At 43.0% G+C, this 25,568-nt stretch overlaps 1 protein-coding gene across 7 annotated transcripts in view; it reads left to right on the forward strand.

Annotated features, from left to right (window-relative positions):
• Positions 1-25,568, forward strand: part of PTPRS (protein tyrosine phosphatase receptor type S) — a 715,207-nt gene that overhangs the window by 184,991 nt on the left and 504,648 nt on the right. For all 7 annotated transcript variants that reach the window (XM_069767783.1, XM_069767788.1, XM_069767782.1 and 4 more), the window contains exon 2: positions 5,890-6,029. In XM_069767783.1, the coding sequence (XP_069623884.1) occupies positions 5,954-6,029 (76 nt within the window). In that variant the 5' untranslated portion in view covers positions 5,890-5,953. The remainder of the gene's footprint in view (positions 1-5,889; positions 6,030-25,568) is intronic.

Below are 25,568 nucleotides of genomic sequence, written 5' to 3' on the forward strand. Positions count from 1 at the left end.
AAGAATGGTCAGAGTTGTTCTGAAGCCACTCCTTTGTTATTTTAGCTGTGTGCTTAGGGTCATTGTCTTGTTGTAAGGTGAACCTTCGGCCAAGTCTGAGGTCCATATCACTCTGGAAGAGGTTTTCATCCAGGATATCTCTGTACTTGGCCGCATTCATGTTTCCTTCAATGGCAACCAGTCGTCCTGTCCCTGCAGCTGAAAAACACCCCCATAGCATGATGCTGTCACCACCATGTTTCACTGTTGTGATTGTATTGGGCAGGTGATGAGCAGTGCCTGTCTTTTTTCCACACATACCACTTAGAATTATCACCAAAAGGTCTATCTTCATCTCATCAGTCCAGAGAATCTTATTTCTCATAGTCTGGGAGTCCTTCATGTGTTTTTAGCAAACTCTATGCATGCTTTCATATGTCTTGCACTGAGGAGAGGCTTCCGTCGGGCCACTCTGCCATAAAGGCTCGACTGGTGGAGGGCTGCAGTGATAGTTGACTTTGTGGAACTTTCTCCCATTTCCCCCACTGCATCTCTGGAGCTCAGCCACAGTGATCTTGGGATTCTTCTTTACCTCTCTCACCAGGTCTTGGAAGACTTCTGGTGGTCCCAAACTTCTTCCATTTAAGGATTATGGAGGACACTGTGCTCTTAGGAACCTAGAGTACTGCAGAACTTCTTTTGTAACCTTGACCAGATCTGTGCCTTGCCACAATTCTGTCTCTGAGGTCCTTGACCAGTTCCTTTGAACTCATGATTCTCATTTGGTCTGACATGCACTATTTGCTTTCAGGTCTTACATAGGCAGATGTGTACCTTTCCAAATCAAGTCCCATCATTTTAATTAAACACAGCTGGACTCCAATGAAGGAGCAGAACAATCTCACGAAAGATCACAAGGAAATGGACAGCATGTATCTTAAATATGAGTGTCTGATCAAAGGGTCTGGATACTTATGACCATGTGATATTTTGTTTTTTCTTTTTTAATACATTTTCAAAATTTTCCACATTTCTGTTTTTCTCAGTTAAGATGGGGTGCAGAGTGTACATTAATGAGAAAACAAATTAACTTTTTAGAATTTACCAAATCGCTTCAATGAAACAAAGAGGGGGTCTGAATACTTTCCGTACCCACTGTATATATATATTTTTACCACAAAATTGTGTTTTCTCCTTCCAATAGTGTGAAATCTCATCTGCTGGTGTAGGTCCACTGTGTTTTATCAAGACCAAAGTCAGCGCAGCCGTCTACCAGGAAATTTTAGAGCACTTCATGCTTTCCTCTGCTGACAAGCATTTTGGAGATGGAAATTTCATTCCCCAGCAGGACTTGACACCTGTCCACACTGCCAAAAGTACCAATTCCTGGTTTAAAAACAACAGTATCACTGTGCTTGATTGGCCACCAAACTCTTCTGACTTTAACCCCATAGAGAATCTGTGGGGTATTTACCAGAGGAAGATGAGGGATACCTGACCCAACAATGCAGATGAGATTAAGACTGCTATCAAAGCAACCTGGGCTTCCATAACACCTCAGCAGTGCCACAGGCTGATCACCTCCATGCCACGCCACATTGATGCAGTAATTGCTGCAAAAGGAGCCTCGACCAAGTATTGAGTGCATTTACTGAACATACATTTCAATAGGCCAACATTTCAGATTTTAAAATAATTTTTTCAAGCTGGTGTTATAAATTATTCTAATTTACTGAGATAATGACTTTCGGGTTTTCATTGGCTGTTAGCCATAATCATCAACATTAACAGAAATAAACACTTGAAATAGATCACTCTGTTTGTAATGACTATATATAATATGAGTTTCAATTTTTCTTTTGAAGAACTGCAATAAATTAACTTTTTGATGATATTCTAATTTTGTGAGATGCACCTGTATATATACAGTGGGGAAAAAAGTATTTAGTCAGCCACAAATTGTGAAAGTTCTCCCACTTAAAAAGATTAGAGAAAACATTTGACCTCTGTCATTGACAACAAAGGATATATAACAAAATATTGAGAAGAACTTTTGTTAATGACCAAAAACTTATTTTCCACCGTAATTTGCAAAATAAATCTTGCCAAATCAGACAATGTGATTTTCTGGATTTGTTTTCTCATTTTGACTCTCATAGTTGTGTTCTACCTATGATGTAAATTACAGGCCTCTCTCATCTTTTTAAGTGGGAGAATTTGCACAATTGGTGGCTGACTAAATGCAATAGTTGACTGTTGAATGCTTGTTTGGATGATGATGTTATCACTCAACTTTTCACCAAACAAATGCTCAGATATGTGCAGGTTTACTCCAAAATAGAAGGGGCTGCTGCCATGGACCTCTGGCAGGGTCCATGTTGAAATCTGACATGATTCTTTACTCTCAAATATAATATCTGAGGATATTTAGGTGGACCCCCAGTTGACTTAGATGATCAACCAGTCCTGTTGCATCGCAAACTACTAAGTTCTGGCAGTGGATAAAGAAATTACCTAGTACAGTAATTAAAGTTATCAAAAGTATAATTAGCAATAAAGGTAAAAAACTGCTGGTTTTGTAAGTGGATATAAAAATATATTTAACTTGCTTAAATCTTCAGGACCTCTGTTTTTGTTGTTAACTCAAACTATAAACGCAAAAGAATGTTCAGCATGTATTCCTGTTTTCTCAACTAATTTAATGGCGCATCATCCGGAGTTGTACCCAAACTCTGACTTTTGCAGAAGAACAGTAATAAATGATTTAAGAAGGCCAAATCTCTGGGTCTATAATTTATTGCCACAAAACCTGTCTTAATGCGGCTATCGCAGGCTCATACCTCAAGGCTTTAGTTACTGAATTATAGTACCTTGGCATTCAAATGGTAGAGACTATCATTTATACATACATATAAATAGCAACGCACTTTCGGAACTGGTGTCCGTTAGTCTGAGTGCAACGTGCCGGTTGGGACTCTTTTGTGTTTGCTAAATTACACAATATTTACATTTATTTGAGGCTATTCCTACCCCACTCTTAGAGAACTATCCCCTCCTGGAGAACACCATCTAGTAAAAGGAGACCAAAATATAAAATATTTTCAAAATGCATGTAACTATGAAAACTGAAAAACATTTTAAACGTTCAGTAATTATAATAGCTCTGGTCCTGTGAGAAAGAGAGCCCGAAGTTAGCGTGATTTGGGCTCTTACTCTCACCGCTTTGACAGCTCTATGAGAGTTCCTGCTTTTGAGCTAGTGTAGATCCTAATGGGAGAGTTCAGCATGTAAACACGGGGGAGATGTGTGCGGCTGTCTCACTTCATGCTGGATGTAGATGTATATGATGGATTCTTGGAGAAGCATCTGAGCTAAATCCTGGCTGTGTACAGTATGCAGTGAGAGACAGATTTACCCTTTACAGGCAGCTGATTCTTTCTTTTGCAGATTAAGGCTTTAGAAAAATTCTCATCTTTAAAGTGAACCTGTCAGCAGGATTGTGCTCAGTAACCTACAGACAGTGTCAGGTCGGCGCCGTTATACTGATTAGGTAACGTTCACACTAGCGTTATGCTAGTTTGCGTCGGGTTTGCGTCGGGCAACGCAGCGGCGACACATGCGTCATGCGCCCCTATATTTAACATGGGGGACGCATGCGTTTTTGTTTGTTGCGTTGTGCGACGCATGCATCTTTTTTGCCGCAAGCGTCGGACCAAGAAAACGCAACAAGTTGCATTTTTCTTGCGCCCAAATTTGGACAAAAAACGACGCATGCGTCGCAAAACGCAGCGTTTTTTGTGCGCGTTTTGGTGCGTTTTTGCGTGCGTTGTGCGTCGCCGACACAGCGGCGCACAACGCTAATGTGAACGTAGCCTTACAGTGATACCTGGGTGATGAAATCCGTCTTGTGGTTGTTGTTTAATTTGTATTTTCAGTTGTGAGTTAATGATATGCTCGTGCCCCGGGGCGGCCTGTGGTGGGTCTTCATGTGGTGCTCTGCTTAGGTATTAATCTGTATGGCTTCTGACAGGTCACTGATCCCTTAGTGAACTGCCCCCGATTTTGCATTATGCATTTAATATTGTGGGGTTACAAAGAAAGAATTACATCCAGCAAAATGGTGCCTGCACTGTAGCATGCTACATGCCTAATATGCATTTATGCTTTAGTCCTATACTATCGTGGGGGGAAATGAAAAAATTATCTACATCAAAATGGCGGCGCCTGTTCAGTAGCATCTATTGGTAATAGATGCCACTGTGCAGGCATTGCGACACCATTTTGATGGAGCCATTTTTTTTCTCCAGCAAAACGCGATAGATGCTACTGTGCAGGCACCACTGCCATTTTGATGTATATATTTTTTTATTTTTTTCCCCCACGATAGCATAAAACTAAAGCATAAATGTCTATAGGCATATTAGGCATTGTATCATGGTACAGCACAGGCGCCATTTTGCTGGATGTAACTTATTTTTTTTACCCTACAATATTATATGCCTTATGTAAAATAGGGGACAGGTCAGTGAGGGATCATTGCCCTGTCAGAAGTCATACAGATGAATATGTAAGCAGAGCACCACATGAAGACCCCCGTCCATGCCCGCCCTGGGGCATGAGCATATCATTAACTCACAACTGAAAATAAAGATTAAACAACAACCACAAGACGGATTTCATCACCCAGGTATCACTGTAATCAGTATAACGGCGCCGACCTGACACTGTCTGTAGGATACTGTGCACAATCCTGCTGACGGGTTCACCTTAAGGTGGGCTAGATAAAACAATGAGACCTCTTATTAGATGTCAAATATTCATTATGATGTAATGTTCAGACAATTGGTGCGAGATGATAAACATTTTCACCTGTTTTCTATTTTGATGACCCGCTTCTCTCCGGCATGCATTGTTGTATTATTCATCATGCTTTAGATTTTATTTTGGTGAATATTTGCGAAAAATTGGTGATTCTTGATCCTACCATCTATTGTCCCATTATGCTCTATTGCCCAACAAGTTGACAAAACGACAAACTGGCCAAATCTTGCTCCATCCGTCTCCACTTTGCCTTTCAAATGACTGTACACCATTGGCTCCCCCTCACAGCTGCGACCTCCCAGCAAAGAAAATGCCACCGACTTGTGGTCACCAGGGTATAATGAAAATAAAACCTGTGTTAATACTGAGTGTTATCTTCTGATTTGTTAATGACAGAAAATGTATTTGAGAAAAATGTCAATTTCTCATCTGCTGTCACTTTTTACATGGTTTGTTCCTCAACCCAACTGTACCTCGGTAAGCTATGTCATGTACAAGGATTGTGCAGGAATGGCTGTCAGAGCCGTCCTGTTTTCCTTAGCATAGCAGTAAGAACCTGCAGCCCTAGTTTCATTCCTCTACTCGCCATATAGCGGATTGCTTCTTTGCTACTGTGGTTTCGGGTGGCTGCCTTAATAGTTTTCTGCAATTTCTGTAATTTCCTTGCCTTTCTGCACTGCTCCATATTCATAAGCTCACTTTACACCTACAGTACTATTCTACCACTCCATCTTACCTGACCTTTGATGGTATAAGTGTATACAGTTCCTGATTTTTACACTTTGAAGTGGATATCTCTATTTCCCCTCTCATAGGTGTTCTTCAGGCCCAAATAACTCCTCCAAGCACTGTAACTCCTCTCATGCGAAAGTAAATTTAACCCGGGGAATATATGGAGTAAGTTTGTTATTGTAGTGTTACAAAACATCTTTTCTAATCCTGTGAAAAGGTGACATACACACAGAAATAAAAGAACAACAGTTCCACCTGAAATCGGAAAATAAAGAAAGAAAAAAGTACTGCATGAGTGATGTCTTGATTTTTAGAAGAATTAATATGAAATCTCTTTTTGCCTTTGTCTTTTTGCAGTTTCCGATGCTAGTTTGAATCCAGGATATTAAGTGCACTGACAAGGCTGACAAATTGAGGGATCATGCGGAACCCCAGCATGGTCATATTGGTTTGCATAATAAGCCATCTCCTACTTCTTGCCGGACTCAAGGCTGACAGTAAGTCATCTAGCATGTACTTATTTATTATGCATTTCTTATATCACTGTCCCCATCGGGGCTCACAATCTAATTTCTCTATCAGTGTATCTTTTGGAGTGTGGGAGGATTGGTGGGATTTGAACCCAGGACCCCAGCGCTGCAGTGTTAACCACTAAGCCACGGACTTCACAATTTTCAGATCTTTATGCAAAATATGTCTCAATAAACATATGCCTATACTATATTTCTGCCATGCCTATATGAGACAAGCACTTAGAAATTCCAGTGAAAATAAACTTCTCTGAGAAAGGAGGACCCTTTATAAATTGATGTAAGCCTCAGGGTAGATAATGTAGACAAATGTTATGATTTGTTCAATAATGTTCCTAAGATTGGAAATAAGGATTTAGCTCCCCCCAGAGTCCGAAAAACTATCGGCTACTGGGGGGAGCTGAAACCCTGGAGAACATGATCAGGGAATGATTTTCCTGTCCCTGATCACCATTTTTCAATGAATAGCAGCGATTACGTAAAAAAAAATAATAATGTGCAGCTATTAGAATATTTTTTTCCCCTTATGACGTGATATACAGAGGAGAGAGAATTGATGTCCCCAAGCCCCTCCCCCGGCCCTCTGCAACAGCAGGTATTTTTCCTTATTGGTTCCTTTTGATCACTGGGATAGACCCAATCAGTGACCAAAGCTAATAATTAGTTATGCCATCCCCTTCAGTCAGATTGCATTTTTACTTTATAATGTTTATTTCTTTCATGCTTTGCCATTAGGGTTAGGATTGGGCTAAGGGTTAGGATTTTTTCAAAAGTAAAAAAAAAAAAAAAAAAAAAGCGAGAATGAGGTGACGACTATTGTTGAGTGTGAGTGCTCGCCACTCGAGTTTGCATCAGGGTGCTCGGGTACGTACTAACTATTGCGGGTGCTCGAGTAACATGCTAGGATCTCTGCCCCACATGTTTTGCAGCTGTTAGACAGCCAAAAAACATGTGGGGATTGCCTGCCTTAGGGCTCACTTCCACTTGAGATGTAATCAGACTAGTGCAATCTGATAAAAATTCGGATTGCGCTCGGCCGAATGTTAACATATGGAGCAGCTCACATCTGCAATTATTTTCTCATGGCAATTTGGCATGTGAAAACAATCACAGCAAGCTGCAATTGCATCTGAGAATCTGATCCCATGCACCTATATAAGTCTATGGGTGCATGTGAAACATCGGACTGCACTCTGATATCGCCCGAATGCATTGTGATTCCCACGGACGCCAGCAATGGAGGAGATGGAGAAATTAATTTTTCTGTCTCCTCTGCAGTTGTGCTGTGATCCTCTCATGTAAAAGGATTGGAGCATAGAGCACTGACCCTCACAATCACAGCAGAGCTGGAGCCGAGTGTCATTAGCGGATCACATCGGATGTGACATGCTAGTGTACCTCTGGCCATACACTTGCAATCCCTGCATGTATTTTTCGGGTATCTAAAAGCCGCAAAACATGCGGGTCGGGACTCAAGCATGTCACTTAAGCACCTGTGTTATTCGGTGCGTACCCGAGCATCCGATGAAAACTCAAGAAGTGACCAATTGCACTCAACACTAATGACTACCTAATGCTATCAAATTCTATGTTGTATCTGGGTTCAAATCCTAACTATACCCCTTTGTTTAAATGCTTGAGGGATGTAGTTTCCAAAATGGTATCACTTTTGTAGAGTTTCTTTTCCAAAGTCCACTCTCCCAGTGGATCATGGCACCCTCAAACAATAACTGTAAAATCTTCACTAAATTACGGAGCTCCTTACCTTCTGAGTTATGCACTGTGCCTCAAAAGTAGTTCAAGATTACACATAAGGCATGAGTGCACTCAAGAGAAATTGCACAAAAAACTGAGAGGTCCATGTTTTCCTATTAGCCCTCATAAAAATAAAAAAATTGAGGCTAAAACATTTTAGGGGTAAAAATGTAATTATTCTTTCTTCACTGCCCAATGGTATAAAATTCTATGAGGCACGTGTGGTGTCAACATGATCGCGGCACCACTAGTTGAATTCATAAGGGAGTGTAGTCTGTAAAGTGAGTTCACATATAGGGGGTTCTGTTGTTCTGGCTCCTCAGGGACTCTGCCAATGTGACACCCTCAAACCATTCCAGCAAAACCTGAACTAAAATATGGTGCCTCTTCCCTTCTGAGCTTGGCATTGTGCCTCAATTTTTATAGATCAGAAATCCATCTATAATTATGAAACAGCCTCATATATCATAATAAACAAAATCCCACTTAGGAAATGTTAAAGGGGATATAGAGGCATAGGCATAAATATAATAAAATTCAATATTTTATTAAAGTTTTAAAATAATTTAAAATAACAAAAGGAGGTAGCAGGGTGTGGACTGTCAGCAGCAGAAAGAATCTTAGCAGCAACAAGGTATAATATGAAAAAAAATCTATCACAAAAAGTGCATTAATGGAGGAACTATTTCCTATAAATAATAAAGTGTGAAGTGCCCAAATGTCAAGGAATGCAATCCTCCAAAGCAAAGTGATTATAATCAAGGAAAAAGTGTATGTACTGTACATAAGGATCAAAAAATAAAGTGCTTATATGCATATACACCATGTTCCAAATTATTACGCAAATTACATTTTTCTCGGATTTTCCTAAATGGTTGGTGCAAATGACAGTCAGTCTAATAAAAGTCATCACCCGTTAGATTATACATTGAATTTTATTGAAGAAACCTCCCAATGATAACAGTATAATCTCCAAGATGAATAAAAACTCAAAATGCACTGTTCCAAATGCACAGTAGAATTTCTAAACATTTGATATGTTTTAAAGAAGTGAAAATGCTCATTTGTGGAATTTGCAGCATTGGGAGGTCACATTCACTGTACAAAAAAAGCTAACTCCAAAACATCCTAACAGACCAAGTTACATGTTAACATAGGAGCCCTACTTTGATATCACCTTCACAATTCTTGGATCCATCGAACTTGTGGGTTTTTGGCGAGTTTCTGCTTGTATTTCTTTGCATGAAGTCAGAATAGCCTCCCAGAGCTGCTGTTTTGATGTGAATTGCCTCCCACCCTCATAGATCTTTTGCTTGATGATACTCCAAAAGTTCTCTATAGGGTTGAGGTCAGTGGAAGATGGTGACCACACCATGAGTTTATCTCCTTTTATGCCCATAGCAGCCAATGATTCAGAGGTATTCTTTGCAGCATGAGATGGTGCATTGTCATGCATGAAGATGATTTTGCTCCTGAAGGCACGTTTCTGCTTTTTAGACCGTGGAATAAAGTTGTCAGTCAGAAACCCCATATACTTTGCAGTGGTCATTTTCACACCTTCAGGAACCTTAGAGGGCCCTACCAGCTGTTTCCCCATGATTCCGACAAAAACATGACTCCTCCACCTCCTTGCTGACATAGCAGCCTTGTTGGGACATGGTGGCCATCCACCAACCATCCACTACTTCATCTATCTGCACCATCCAGGGTTGCTCGACACTCATCAGTAAACAAGACTGTTTGAAAATTAGTCTTCATGTATGTCTGGGCCCACTGCAACTGTTTCTGCTTGTGAACACTGTTTAGAGGTGGCCGAATAGTAGGTTTATGCACCACAGCAAGCCTTTGAAGGATCCTACACCTTGAGGTTTCGAGGTACTTCAGAGGCACCAGCAGCTAATGCTATTTTGGCAGCTGCTCCCTTAATCCAATGAATTTGTCTGGCAGAAACCTTCCTCATTATGCCTTTATCTGCATGAACCCTGTCTTTTCTCTGTTTCAGTCACAAATCTCTTCACAGTATGATGATCACTCTTAAGTTTTCATGAAATATGTAATGTTTTCATACCTTGTCCAAGGCATTGCACTATTTAACGCTTTTCGGCAGGAGAGAGAGACTTTTTTTTCCCATATTGCTTGAAACCTGTGGCCCGCTTAATAATGTGGAACATCATTTTTAAGTAGTTTTCCTTTATTTAGAATCAACTGGAAAACTAATTGTCACATGTGTTTAAGATTGATTTCAGTGATCCATTGAGCTCTGAGACACAATGCCATCATAAGTTTATTTGAAAAACAAAACAATTAAATCTTTGACACTTAAATCCAATTTGCATAATAATTTGGAACACAGTGTATGAAACGCTGCCACATGAAACAAGATCTCATGTTAGCTTATTTTAGTGAAAATTCTGGCCACAGACACACCACAGCTATGACCCTACTTTTGATGGTAAAAATGTTATTTGGTCTTCACTTCCCTATGGTATAAAATTCTGTGACATATCCATGGTGTCAATATGATCACTGCACCCCTAGATGAATTCATTAAGAGGTGTAGCTCTTAAAATAGGGTCACTTATGGGGGGTTCTGCTGTTCTGGCAACTCATGGGCTCTCCCAGTGGGTCATGGCACCTGCAAACCATAACGGTATAATCTGGCGCTCCTTGCCTTCTGAGCATAGCACTGTGCCTGAAAAATATTTCCTGATTACATGTAGGGTATTGTCACACTCAGGAAAAAATGGACCTCAGTTTGTTGTAAACAAAATTTCCTATTATCCCTTAGGAAAATTAAAAACTTGAGGCTAAAACAACATTTTAGTGGTAGATATGTAACTTATTATTCTTCACCGCTCAGTGGTAAAAAATTCTGTGAGGCACATGTGATGTTAATATGATCACTGCACCCCTAGATGAATACACTGGTGGAGTTTTCTGTTGTCCTTGCACCTCAGGGGCTCTGCCAATGTGACATGGCACCCTCAAACCATCCCAACAAAACCTGAACTCCAATATGGCGTCTCTTCCCTTCTGAGCTTTGCACTGTGCCTCAAAGTAGTATTTCCCTACATATGGGGTGTCAGCGTACTCTGGAGGAATTGCACGACAAATCGTATGATAGAATTTTTCCTGTTACCCTTATGAAACTGCAACATTTAGGGCTAAAAACATATATGTGGGGAAAATTAGATTTTTTATTTTTACGGCTCAACATTATAAACTTCTGTGAAGCACCTGAGGGTTCAATTTGCTCACCACACATCTAGATCAGTTCCTTGAGGGGTCTAGCTTTCAAATTGGTGTATTTGTGAATGGTTTCCACTGTTTAGGCACTTGAGGTGCTCTCCAAACGTGACATAGCATCCGCTAATTATTCCAGGGAAGTTTGCATTCAAAAAGTCAAATGGCGCTCTGTGCCTTCCGAGCCCTGCTGTGCACCCAAATAGTGGTTTTCTCTCCCATGGAGTATCGGCATGCTCAAGAGAAATTAAACAAATGTTGTCAAAATAAAAAAAAATTGGATCTGAAGTAATTTTTTTGTGAAAAAGTTAAATGTTCATTTCTTTTCTTCCCACTTTCCAAAAATTCCTGTGAAGCACCTGAAGGGTTAATAAACTTCTTGAATGTGGTTTTGCGCACCTTGAGGGGTGCAGTTTATAGAATGTTGTCACTTTTGGGCACTTTCAGCCATATAGACCCCTCAAAGTCACTTCAAATGTGGTATGGTCCCTAAAAAAATGGGTTTGTAAATTTTGTTGAAAAAATGAGAAATCGCTGGTCAACTTTTAACCCTTATAACTTCGTAACAAAAAAAAATTGTTTCCAAAATTGTGCTGATGTAAAGTAGACATGTAGGAAATGGTATTTATTAACTATTTTGTGTGACATATCAATGTGGTTTAAAAGCATGAAAATTCACAGTTTGAAAATTGCAAAATTTTCGTCAAATGTCCTTTTTTTTACCAATAAAGGCAAGTCATATTGAAGAAATGTTACCACTATCATGAAGTACAATATGTCACGAGAAAACAAGCTTTCCAGCATTGTAACCTCATAAAGTGACAGTGGTCAGAATTGTAAAATTTGGCCCTTCCATTAATGCGCAAACCACCTTTGGGGGTAAAGGGGTTAATATACTTTTGTAGTTTTTATTGCATAAGGTTTCTGTAAACACTTTGAAATATAAAACTAGGAAAAATAGTATGGTAACACTTGTGTGGAAATCGCCCCGGCTGGTGGCATTCCATGCCTGCAAGAGTGCACTGCTGAGGACACCCTGTGCTGTCACAATGGGGAGGAAGCCTTCAGCTGGGCACAAATCATTCAGCACAAAAAGCGAGGTATTACAGGGAGCTGATATTCCTTGGAATAACTGCCAAGATTTTCCATTAATGAGTGATTATTCAGACAGTAAATGAATCGCATTACACTACTATCAGTACAGTACATACTATTCCCTCTCAGTTCATTCTTACTGAACATGTTGGAGGTGGGTGAGTCAAATCTATATCCCGTCCATCTATAAACACATCTATTGATAATACTAGTGACTGCAGCAGTTCAATTAAGGCTAATAATCAAACATATTGATATGGCTGATGATCTAATACCGGGAAGAAAAATTATATTTAACAAACACTGTGTGTAATATATTTCTAATCTGTGCAATACATTATATGCATAACTTCCTGATCGCTGGAGGGTCCAACTACTGGGACCCCTATTGATCCTGATAACTAATGGCTCTGTTTGAATGGATTGGAGGTTGAGTATACACATAGTTGAGGTACCCCTGCTCAACCTCCACTCCATTTAGAGCCTCATTGTCAGGAATGTGGGGGGTCCCAGCTTCTTGCGCCCAAAACAACCTTTTAGATACCGGTATCTTCAGTACAAACTGTTACATTTTTTAGTTTCTTTAAGCAGCTGCCTTCCCCAGAAATCAGGGAATGACAGAAGAAACAGTTTTTATGCCACAACCAGTAGTTGGTCCAAAGCAAATAAAACCCCTTTTAACGTCTTATAACTTTTCTTTTGTTCTTCTGATCTGTTTTACGCACAGAGGAGATAAAAAAGACGTTAAAATGGTTATCCTCTTTCCACAGCTGCCCCAGTCTGCAGCCGTGAGTTCAGATTGAGAGCGGTGCAGTCAGTCACTGAGCTCAGCTGCTCACACTGTCTACTTTGGAGGAGCCATTAAGCTCACTGACATCACCGCTCGAGCCAATCAACAGAGACTGGGGCAGTGGAGGACTAGCCGGTGATAAATCCGGGGAGGATATCTTAGTGGTATAAAACATAGCTGCATCAGCCATCACCATCTTAGATTGTAAGCTTTGTTTGTACATGAATCCTCTGAATTGTAGAGTGCCTCAAAATATGTTGGTGCTGTTTAACGATTATTAGAAATAATAACAAATACTAAAACTTCTCTCTTATTTACCAGTTCCTGTGTTTGGCGCAAAAAACATATAAATATCTGTAGCAAAGTATGCATCTGTGATTTCAGCCCTACACTGATGGTCACATTAGAAAAAAAATCTCCTCACCCCAAAAAAATGTACAATAAAACCACATTTTGTTTTGTTATATTTATTACAATGTGTTTAACATTTTCTACAATTTAGGGTCTGATTTGAGATAAAATATAGAAGATAGTTCCAGTTGAAAAACATTACAGCAGAGCTAATGGGGAATAAGCGCATTTTATCCCATAGCTGAGGAAACATAAAATGTCAGTAAGTAGAAATACCACATTTCCTGTGATAAAATGGTAACATCACTGTATCACTGATTGATAAATAGGAATCTTATATTAGAACATAAAATATATTTACTGTTTATACTCGAGTATAATCCGAGATTTTCAGCCCACTTTTTTGGGCTGAAAGTCCCCCCCCCCTCAGCTTATACTCGAGTCATACCCAGGGGTCGGCAGGGGAGGGGGAGCGGGGGCTATCTAATTATACTTACCTACTCCTAGCGCGGTCCCTGCTTCCCCAGCGCTGCAGCTTCTTCCTGTAGTGAGCGGTCACATGGTACCGCTCATTACAGTAATGAATATGAGGCTCCACCTCCCATAGAGGTGGAGCTGCATATTCATTACTGTAATGAGTGGTAACGGTGACCGCTCACTACAGGAAGAAAATGCGGCGCCAGGGAACAGACCTGCAGCGACGGCGCCAGGAACAGGTAAGTGTGATGGGGAGCACTGCACGATACTCACCTGCTCCTCGTGCCACCGTCGGCGCCGCTGTGTCTTCCGCAGTGACACTCAGGTCAGACGGCGCGGTGACTATATTAGTGCGCGCCGCCCTCTTCCTGAACGTCGGCGCAGAGGATGGGAAGACACAGCGGCGGTCAGCGGTGGAACGGGAAAGATGAGTATAGCAAGTGCCGGGGGCCTAAGAGGTGAGTATGTAATTTTTTTATTTTTTTAATCGCAGCAACAGCATATGGGGCAAATATCTGTATGGAGCATCTTATGTGGCCATGTGCAGCATTATATGGGGGCAAATATCTGTATGGGGCATCTTATGTGGCCATGTGCAGCATTATATGGGGGCAAATATCTGTATGGGGCATCTTATGTGGCCATGTGCAGCATGATATGGGGCAAATATCTGTATGGAGCATCTTATGTGGCCATGTGCAGCATGATATGGGGCAAATATCTGTATGGGGCATCTTATGTGGCCATGTGCAGCATGATATGGGGGCAAATATCTGCATGGGGCATCTTATGTGACCATGTGCAGCATGATATGGGGGCAAATATCTGCATGGGGCATCTTATGTGGCCATGTGCAGCATGATATGGGGGCAAATATCTGTATGGGGCATCTTATGTGGCCATGTGCAGCATGATATGGGGGCAAATATCTGTATGGGGCATCTTATGTGGCCATGTGCAGCATTATATGGGGGCAAATGTCTGTATGGAGCATCTTGTGTGGCCATGTGCAGCATTATATAGGGCAGTTATCTGTATGGAACATCTTATGGGGCCATGTGCAGCATTATATGGGGCAAATATATGTATGGAGCATCTTATGTGGCCATGTGCAGCATTATATGGGGCAGTTATAATCCACATTTGTGCAGCATTATATTGGGCAAATGTCTGTATGGAGCATCTTATGGGGTCATAATCAACATTTGTGCAGCATTATATGGGGCATATTTTAATATGGAGCATCTTATGGAGCCCATCAAACTGTATGGAGCATTATATGGTGCTTCTGATTCAATATTGATATTCAAAAACACTTAACCTACTGATGTCTCAATTAATTTTACTTTTATTGGTATCTATTTTTACTTTTGACATTTACCGGTAGCTATCCACCTACTAAAAGAGGCACCACACATTGATAATAAAATCCACTTTATTGATATAAAAAAAAGACCATAAATGGCCATAAAAAAAGCCTAAATAGGCAACAGGTGAGGGGTAACAGACACAGAAAAAAGGTAGACAACTGGCACAAGTTACACAAAATTATACATACATATGCACACTGGTATGTCCAGATAACTCACATTACATAAAGGGAAATGTTCAATATTTTAGCCAAATTTCCATTTTTTTCACAAATAAACGCAAAAATTATTGACCTAAATTTACCACTAACATGAAGCCCAATATGTCACAAAAAAAACAGTCTCAGAACCGTTAGGATCCTTTGAAGCATTCCCGAGTTATTACCTCATAAAGGGACACTGGTCAGAATTGCAAAAAACGGCCAGGTCATTAAGGACAAAATAGGCTGGGTCATGAAGGGGTTAATGCTGTAAAGAAACTGATGCAGCGCTTAGGATATATAACTGCCAAATAAGATCTCCTATCGGTGCTTCTGCTAAACGCCCAAAATAACTATAGCCCAGTATGATGAATACGACAGATTTTTAGTGTATAGCATGCAAGATCAGTTCCAGCAGTATAGTGGTTTATAAGGGATTAATTAGGCTGACAGGTGTGGTACAGGGTGAGGGAGGATGGGTGGCATACACACACACATTTACATAGCTGGGTCTTTCTAGGAAGCGGTAACCCTGGTGAAGAAGGACTGAGTTCCTTCGAAACGCGTCGGTACCTAGCGCGGCCCCGTAGCCTCTGTGACGTCACACGCTAGGCGTTCTCGTCGGCCATCTTTTTTGCTGCATCCAGGGATGCCACCGGCCGGGGCGTTCCTGGTTTCCATGCTGATAGATCGTTATCCCGCCTGGCTGCGGCTGCCTCCTGCCCACCCCTGTGCCCAGCACTCACTCATTGAGACCGCAGTCTTACAATCCTGACGGGCGACCCACGCATCCGATATCCCTGTGCATCGACCACTCCATGGCAAATTGGTGAGTTAAATCTGAACCAGTAGTTATTGGTGATAGACATTGTGCTCACATACGTACAGTCATGGCCAAAATTTTTGAGAATGACACCAAAATTATATTTTCACATGATCTGCTGCCCTCTGGTTTTATTAGTGTTTGTCTGATGTTTATATCACATACAGAAATATAATTGCAATCATATTATGAGTACCAATAGGTTATATTGACAGTTAGAATGAGTTAATGCAGCAAGTCAATATTTCCAGTGTTGAACCTTCTTCTTCAAGGCCTCTGCAATTCTCCCTGGCATGCTCTCAATCAACTTCTGGACCAAATCCTGACTGATAGCAGTCCATTCTTGCATAATCACTGCTTGCATTTTGCCAGAATGTGTTGGTTTTTGTTTGTCCACCCGTATCTTGATGATTGACCACAAGTTCTCAATGGGATTAAGATCTGGGGAGTTTCCAGGCCATGGACCCAAAATCTCTGTTTTGTTCCATGAGCCATTTAGTTATCACCTTTGCTTTATGGCAAGGTGCTCCATCATGCTGGAAAAGGCATTGTTGGGCGCCAAACTGCTCTTGGACGGTTGGGAGAAGTTGGTTTTGGAGGACATTTTGGTACCATTCTTTATTCATGGCTGTGTTTTTAGGCAAGACTGTGAGTGAGCCGATTCCCTTGGCTGAGAAGCAACCCCACACATGAATGGTTTCAGGATGCTTTACAGTTGGCATGTGACAAGACTGGTGGTAGCGCTCACCTCTTCTTCTCCGAATAAGCTGTTTTCAAGATGTCCCAAACAATCAAAAAGGGGATTCAGAGAAAATGACTTTGCCCCAGTCCTCAGCAGTCCACTCCCTGTACCTTTTGCAGAATATCAGTCGGTCCCTGATGTTTTTTCTGGAGAGAAGTGGCTTCTTTGCTGCCCTCCTTGAAACCAGGCCTTGCTTAAAGAGTCTCCGCCTCACAGTGCGTGCAGAAGTACTCACACCAGCCTGCTGCCATTCCTGAGCAAGCTCGGCACTGCTGGTAGTCCGATCCCACAGCTGAAACAGTTTTAACATACGGTCCTGGCTCTTGCTGGTCTTTCTTGGGCGTCCTGGAGCCTTTTTGACAACAATGGAAGCTCTCTCCTTGAAGTTCTTGATGATGCGATAAATTGTTGACTGAGGTGCAATCTTTGTAGCTGCGATACTCTTCCCTGTTAGGCTATTTTTGTGCAGTGCAATAATGTTTCTTTACAGATAACCATGGTTAACTGAAGAGAAACAATGATACCAAGCACCAGCCTCCTTTTAAAGTGTCCAGTGATGTCATTCTTACTTAATCATGACTGATTGATCGCCAGCCCTGTCCTCATCAACACCCACACCTGTGTTAATGGATCAATCACTAAAACGATGTTAGCTTCTCCTTTTAAGGCAGGACTGCAATGATGTTGAAATGTGTTTTGGGGGTTAAAGTTCATTATCTGGGCAAATATTGACTTTGCAAGTACAGTAATTGCTGTTAAGCTGATCACTCTGACATTCAGGAGTATATGCAAATTGCCATTAGAAAAACTGAAGCAGTAGACTTTGGAAAAATTAATATTTGTCTCATTCTCTAAATTTTTGTCCATGACTGTAGTACACCTGCTCATTGCACAGATCTACTAGGGCACATGTATTTATTCATTTATTTATATATTTTGGGCGTTTAGCAGACGCACCGGTAGGAGATCTTATTTGGCAGTTATATATCCTAAGCGCGGCATCAGTTTCTTTATAGCATTTTTTGTCTATATATACCACAGCCTTTGCACCTGGCTGTTTGATTCCAGCGGCTAAGGATATTAATCAGTTTGTCAGTGCTGTTGTTTTTCCCTTTTTATATTTATATTAACATTTCTGAACTTGTCTAATTTCCTATGAAAGTTTATTGATAAACTGATCAATATAAATAACTAACATTTTTGTTTAACCCCTTAATGACCACCGATATGCCTTTTAATTAACGGCAGCAGATAAGGGGCCTTATTCCTCAGCACCGCTTCTTAATGACGTTGCGAAATAAGGGTATAGCGTCCAACCAGCGTCGCCCTAAGGGCTCATACTCACTTACGTGAGACTCGGATGAGTCCCGCACGGCAATACCCGGCGCTGCTGCCTGGCACTCAGGCTCCGCTCCTCTGTGCCAGGTGCAGTGCCGGGTATTGCCGTGCGAGACTCAACCGAGTCTCGTGCAAGTGAGACTGAGCCCTAAGGAGCAGCCAGGAGCTCATGAGCATAATCAGGGCCCATTTTTGCAGTCCCCTGTCATGTGATCGATGAATATCGGCAATCACATAGTAACAAAAAAGTTCAAATGAAAATTAATTTCTCATTCCTCTGATATGATCTAACATAGCAAAGAAGAGAGAAATTTGGTCCCCCGAGCCCCCCACCGTACCAGATCGATGATCACCCGGCAACCGCTGGCAATTTTCTGATTGGCTGCTGGCTATGACTATTAAATTTTTTGTAGTTAGGTTTATTAGATTTAGGCTTATTAGGGTTAGGCAGTTTTTTCAAAAGTAAAAAAAATACTAGTGTTAGATTATGTTTAGGGCTAGTAGTGTTTGATTAGGTTTAGTTTTTTGATAGGTGAATAAAGCAATGTCTCGCAGAACATTCAGCGCTGCGCAAGTTCACAGCCTGCTTTGCTCCGGCAGCAAAACTGAATCTGCCTCTGAAGTAGAGCAATTTTCAGAGCGTGATGACGACTCTTCCTCCTCGGGATCGCACAGCTCCATGGTAGTGGAGTCGTTCGTCACTGCTGAACCTTCAGAGGTAGGAGCAAGTACCACAGTGCCCCTATCACTGTTATCACGACAGATTATTTTCCCCTCAAATTCCCCCCTTTATTTTTATTTTTAGCAGCCCCTGGAATAAAATTAATGTCATCAATTTTATCCCTCTCCAAATTTTCGTTACCTCAGAAGTCCGAGCATTGATTGCCCACCAAAACAATTTACCGTATATACTCGAGTATAAGCCGACCCGAGTATAAGCCGACCCCCCTAATTTTGCCACAAAAAACTGGGAAAACTTATTGACTCGAGTATAAGCCTAGGGTGGAAATGCAGCATTTACCGGTGAATTTCAAAAATAAAAATAGATCATTATTTCCCCATAGCTGTGCCATATAGTGCTCTGCACCGTTCATATTGCCCCATATCTGTGCCCCATATATGCTCTGCACCGTTCATTTTTGCCCAATATCTGTGCCCCATACAGTGCTCTGCACCGTTCATATTGCCCCATAGATGCTGCACAGATGCCCCATACAGTGCTCTGCACCGTTCAAATTGCCCCATAGATGCTGCACAGATGCCCCATACAGTGCTCTGCACCATTCATATTGCCCCATAGATGCTGCACAGATGCCCCATACAGTGCTCTGCACCGTTCATATTGCCCCATAGATGCTGCACAGATGCCCCATACAGTGCTCTGCACCGTTCAAATTGCCCCATAGATGCTGCACAGATGCCCCATACAGTGCTCTGCACCGTTCATATTGCCCCATAGATGCTGCACAGATGCCCCATATATTGCTCTGCACCGTTCATACTACGCCATAGATGCTCCACATAAATCTGTGCTGCTGCTGCAATAAAAAAAAGAACAAAACACATACTCACCTCTCTTGATTGCAGCTCCCGGCGTCCGGTCCCGGCGCCTCCATCTTCCCGGCGTCTCTGCTCTGACTGATCAGGCAGAGGGCGCCGCGCACACTATATGCGTCATCGCGCCCTCTGCCTGAACAGTCAGAGCGCAGACGCCGGGAAGATGGAGGCGCCGGGAAGATGGAGCGACGCCCGGCGGCTGGAACGTGGACAGGTAAATATGCCATACTTACCTAGTCCTAGCGATCCTGGCGCTCCCCGCCTTCCTCCCCGTCTTCTGTGCTGCAGCCTCTTCCTGTCAGCGGTCACCGGCACCGCTGATTAGAGAAATGAATAGGCGGCTTCACCCCTATGGGAGGTGGAGCCGCCTATTCATTTCTGTAATGAGCGGTCCCACGTGACCGCTGAAGAGGGGAAGAAGCTGCAGCACAGAACACCGTGGGACGGCAGGGACAGCGCGAGGATCGCTGGGACTAGGTAAGTATACCTCAGCACCCTCACCCCCTCACCCGCCGACCCCACCGCTACCGTGACTCGAGTATAAGCCGAGAGGGGCACTTTCAGCCCAAAAATTTGGGCTGAAAATCTCGGCTTATACTCGAGTATATACGGTATATGCCCGACACTATAGCTCTCAAAAACCCATTGCCTTTCATTCCTATTACTGGATCCCCAGATATTGTTAGGGCTAGAGGAACGCAACAAATAATAATAAGGAATAAGGTGCGTTCGCAGCCCGGAGTTCACCGTGCAGAAATGTCACCTGCTGCTTGGTAATGGTGGCACTATATGGCGGTATTACACCAAAGTACACAGGGGGTAACGTCACTCAGTTACTTCATAGCCGCAGAGCACAATAAAACGCTGTACCCTCTTAGCTGACACAGAGTGCAGCAGAGTAGGATCTAGTGGGATCCCTAACGCTCACCCCCACTACATTGGTGGTTGAACCCGCTCTGTCACTCTGGCTTTTGAGCCCGCGCCTGAGGGCGCCTGGTGGCAGATGCTGGGTTCAAGCAGGAATTCCCACCCTACTCTGACAAAGGTATTGTGCTAAGATCATTTATGTGGACGAGACTGCGAGCCGCTAACGGAAAGCAATAGCGCACAGAGTGCGCGTAGCGTCGCACTTGAGTACGCCGCTACTGACGCTAACCTAGTGTGTAGCGAAGGCTTAGCCACTGACTGGCGCTGTATCTTAGCTCCACTCACCTTAATGCCCAAGCAACAATCGGAGGGAAAGGGATCATTAAGGAGCATTCACCAGAAACAATCATATAAGCTCACACACATAATTTAGGTTTTATACTGGTGCATGGCCGAGTGGCCGCTGAACAGTGCTGGCTACAAAGACTGAGCCGGGAAAGGCAGCAGTAACCAAGCGCACAGTATCAGCTTGAGCCAGACGCTGGGATTGACGTCTCTACTGAGCAGGTTCCACTGCAGCTGGAGGAGAATGTAAGACCGCAGCGGACATGGTTCGAGATTCCCCCTGTGCAGCGGCGGGAACTAGACACCTTAACATGGCCCCCCTCCTTGGGCCTCACCACGCTCGAAGACAGCAATGAGCTGCGGAGCCCGAATGTGCTCAACAGGCTGCTAGGACCTGTCCTCTGGGTAATAACCCTTCCAATCCACCAAATAGAATTTTTTGCCATGTACCACCTTACACCCCATGATTGCGTTTACCTCGTAATCATCCGTGGATGAGCCCGATGTCCCTGCAGATGACTTGGAAAACCGGGACATATGAACGGGTTTTAAGAGGGACACATGAAAGGTGGTGGTGATACCTAGGCGTGAAGGAAGGGCCAGATGGTAGACCACAGGGTCAAATTGTTCCAGGACCTTGAAGGGGCCTAAGTAGCGAGGCGCAAACTTAGTGAACTCAACTCGCAGCCTGATATTATGGGCGGAGAGCCACACTAAGTCCCCAGGAGCAAAGGTCGGAGCGGGGCGCCAGGGCGCCGATGTGCGTCGGCGGAGACCCTCATTCTCTCCTTGGAGGCACGGATGGCATCCTGCCTGCGGTCTCAAATGTCACGTGCCTCCACAGCCCAGTCTGCCACCCTGGAGTCGGCGGAAGACACGGGCATGGGCACAGGAACCCGCGGATACTGGCGACTGCGGTCACTGACAATTCTGTCTGGCATACTGTGTAGGCGGAAAACGTGCTTAATAAACAACGCCACTAAAACCCGTGCAGAAGGTAGCCGTGGAAGAGGCACCAAGTGCACCATTTTGGAACAATGGCCGGTGACTACCCAAATAATGGTGCAACGATCGATGTCTCTGCTGAGCAGATTCCACTGCGGCTGGAGGAGAATAGGAGACCGTAGCGGACTTGGTTGGAGATTCCCCCTGTGCAGCGGTTTGAACTTGACACCTAACAGATATGTCCCCGAAATAAAAAAACTTGGACCTTACCTTGAACATTGGATTGGTAAAAAAACACACACACACTTCTCTCCTACCGGCAACAAAATCTGTCCACAATACCCATGTAATTGCAGCTGTCATGTCCCAGTGTCATGGTTTGCTTAGGTCTGGAGACTCTAGGGTTAATTTTAGTAGCCTCCCTTTCGTTTCAGGGAGGCTTTGTATAGCCTCTTTGTGGGTTCATGCTTTGTCGGTTATACTTTTGCCCTCGGCTGAGTACGTCGACCCCTGTGTGCCTGTGCTCTGTTCTGTCTGTTTGGTCTTGACCTGGTTTGTCCCCTGTTGTGATTTTGTCTTACGATTCGGTACTGATTATCTGCCCATCCAGTTTCTGACTTTGTTCTAGGTGTTTGCTATTAGTCTGCTCCCATGGTACTTCCTTGCCCATCCCTGCATTTCTGACCCTGGTCTGTCCTGACTACTCTTTTCCAGTGCCCCGTTCTTCCCTGCTGTCCCGTGTTTACTTTTTTCCCAAAGCCCGGTGGTCTCCGCTGAGATCCGCTGTCTTCTCCGGCAGCCTTGTGCTAGGCCCCCCCTTGCCCCGCGGTCCGTGTCGCAGGTCCTGTCTCAGCATTGTCCCCTCCTGTCTTGTTTATCTGCCTACACTGCTGCATTGCCATCACTGCTCTCTCTGTTTCTGGACTGTTTGGGAGCCACAGTCCGTCCTGGACCATCTGTGTGACTCCTGTCTGCCGCAGCTGGGACCGTTCTGGTGAGCGCTTGCCTGGCGGTCTCTGACACCCTAGGTTATAGTGAGATTCCTCCATTTTATTGACAATTCCCATGCCCCCTTCAAGAACTGACCCCAACTATGATCACCTAAACAAATTGAGACCACTAATTTGCCTCATACAACATTCAATTCTAAATTTATTTACCTCAGAGTAAAATATGGCAGTCGACGAGTCCTTTGAGTTTCAAGTGCCGTTTGTCATTCCGCCAATTCATCCCCTCCAAGCGAGCTAAATATGGCATCAAGCTCTACAAAAAGATTGAGCACGTCCGGCTACACATCAACTTTCCTAATATATGAAGGTATGGTCTGCTAAATAACCCCCCAGACAATTGCCATCCCAGGTAAAATTGTCTGGGAGTTAAGGATGCCTTTTCTTCAAGGGTACCACGTGTACACAGACAATTATTATACCAGTATCCCCCATGCAAATCTCTCCACGCTGCAAATACAGGGGCCTGTGGGACAGGCAGGAAAAAACGAGTGGGGATTCTGTCACAATTGGTGTCTAGACGTTTGTAGGGGTGTCATTCTCACTGCCAAGCGACCAACTTCTTGCAGTGAAGTGGAATGACGGGAAGGACGTCTACATGCTGACCACATTGCATGCGGATATGGATGTGATAGTCAGAGATAGGGGCCCCACCAATGACAGATAGAAACCAATCTGTGTCACAGATTACAATAAATTCATGGGTGGTATTGACCTGTCAGACCAGGTGCTGGAACCATACCTGGTGAAGTGTAAGACCAGGGCCTGGTATAAAAAAGGTAGCAATATACCTAATCTAAATTGCTGCCTACATCAATTTTGTCCTGTACAAAAAAAATCACAAGGAGCGCTCACTTTCCTCCAGTTCCAGGAGAAAATTGTTGAGTGTCTCATATTTGACTCGATGGCACAGGAGGAAGCCTTTGAGTCTAAGGATGTCCGGAGACTTGCGGAGTGCCATTTTCTTTGCCCTGTCCCTGCCACTCCCACCCAAAAGTATCCCCTAAAAAAATGCCGGGTTTGTACAAAGCATGGTAGACGGAGTGATTCTCTGTACTATTGCCCCATGTGCCCATCCCAACCAGGCCTTTGTATCTCCTCTTGTTTGAGACCTACCAAACATCTTACAAATATTATTAGGGTTTTTTTGTTTTTTTTCAAATAATTTGTATTTTCTGTGTAGTGAGCCCCAGTAGTCATTTTTATGGAACAAGTAATGGAGAGAATATTTTCATCAGTAAATCATATTTTACCCCACTTCACAATTAATTCCAGGATTACATACAATTACATACCAAACCACTATTCATACAAATTCTCATCCACATATCCACGTCTGTATACTCTGGAGTGAGGACTCCAAAAAAGTTGTTGAAAAAACTCAGGTCATCTGACAATTCCAGGACTTGATCAATCAAATAATCATTTTTGACCATTCATCTTCATTGTAAAAACAGTCAAACTATGTCTTGCTACACAAAATTTTTGTTTTCATTAATATTACTTCTATATTATTTATATTGGTGATACGGGCATGATCATTTTATTGGAGGATCTCTAATAATGAGTGTTTTGTACTTATACATTATAGGCTTTACTGCATGGTTCCTGCTGAACCTCCTGTACCAGACAATACTTTTAGGATTCTGCAGGGGACTTGTTATTTTGTGCATATAGCGGGCAGTAGCCTGCTATAGTGTGCCATGTTTATTAGCCCATGCGTCTCTCATATAGGGATTGATGGAGCTAAACGGACATTGTACGACCAGTATCTGAAAGTCTCTCTCTGTCATTCTAGTCCTGCTGGTGTTCTTTCATCTTTGGAACAAACTCCGCTTTACCACATAGTTGCCTGCATTTTCCTCCAAATTTTGCACCTGAATATCCTTTTTAAAATGTGGAGCCCAAAAATGGATCTCATATTCTAGATGTGGCCTCACCAATGATTTATAAAGGGGTACGTTGGGATCACAGGATTTTATTTCTCTTTTTACGCATCCTAACATCTTGTTTGCTTTTGCGGCTGCTGCTTGACATTGACTTCTGCTGCTCGGCTTACTTGTAACTAGAATACCTAAGTCCTTCTCCTGTTCTATAGTCCCGAGTATACTCCCATTTAATGTATATGCAGCAATAGGATTACTCCATCCTAGATGCATTACATTACATTTATCTACATTAAAGGGAACCTGTCACCCCTAAAATCGAAGGTGAGCTAAGCCCACCAGCATCAGGGGCTTATCTACAGCATTCTGTAATACTGTAGATAAGTCCCCGATATACCCTGAAAGATGAGAAAAAGAGGTTAAATTATACTCACCCAGGGGCGGTCCCGCTGTGGTCCAGTCCAATGGGCGTCGCGGTCCGGACCGGTGCCTCCCATCTTCTTACGATGACGTTGTTAGGGCTGGCGGAACGCACCGAGTAAATATAGAGATGGTATAGGTGCGTTCGCAGCCCGGGGTCCACCGTGCAGGAGTGGAACCTGCTGCTAATAAATGGCGGCAGTATATGGCGGTACTACACCTGAATAGACATGGATACCGTCACCCGGTCTGTATAGGAGCGAACTCTGTTGCTTCACAGAGTCGCCGGGATCAA

Source organism: Ranitomeya imitator, chromosome 1 (assembly GCF_032444005.1).
Source record: "Ranitomeya imitator isolate aRanImi1 chromosome 1, aRanImi1.pri, whole genome shotgun sequence".
Taxonomy (NCBI): domain Eukaryota; kingdom Metazoa; phylum Chordata; class Amphibia; order Anura; family Dendrobatidae; genus Ranitomeya; species Ranitomeya imitator.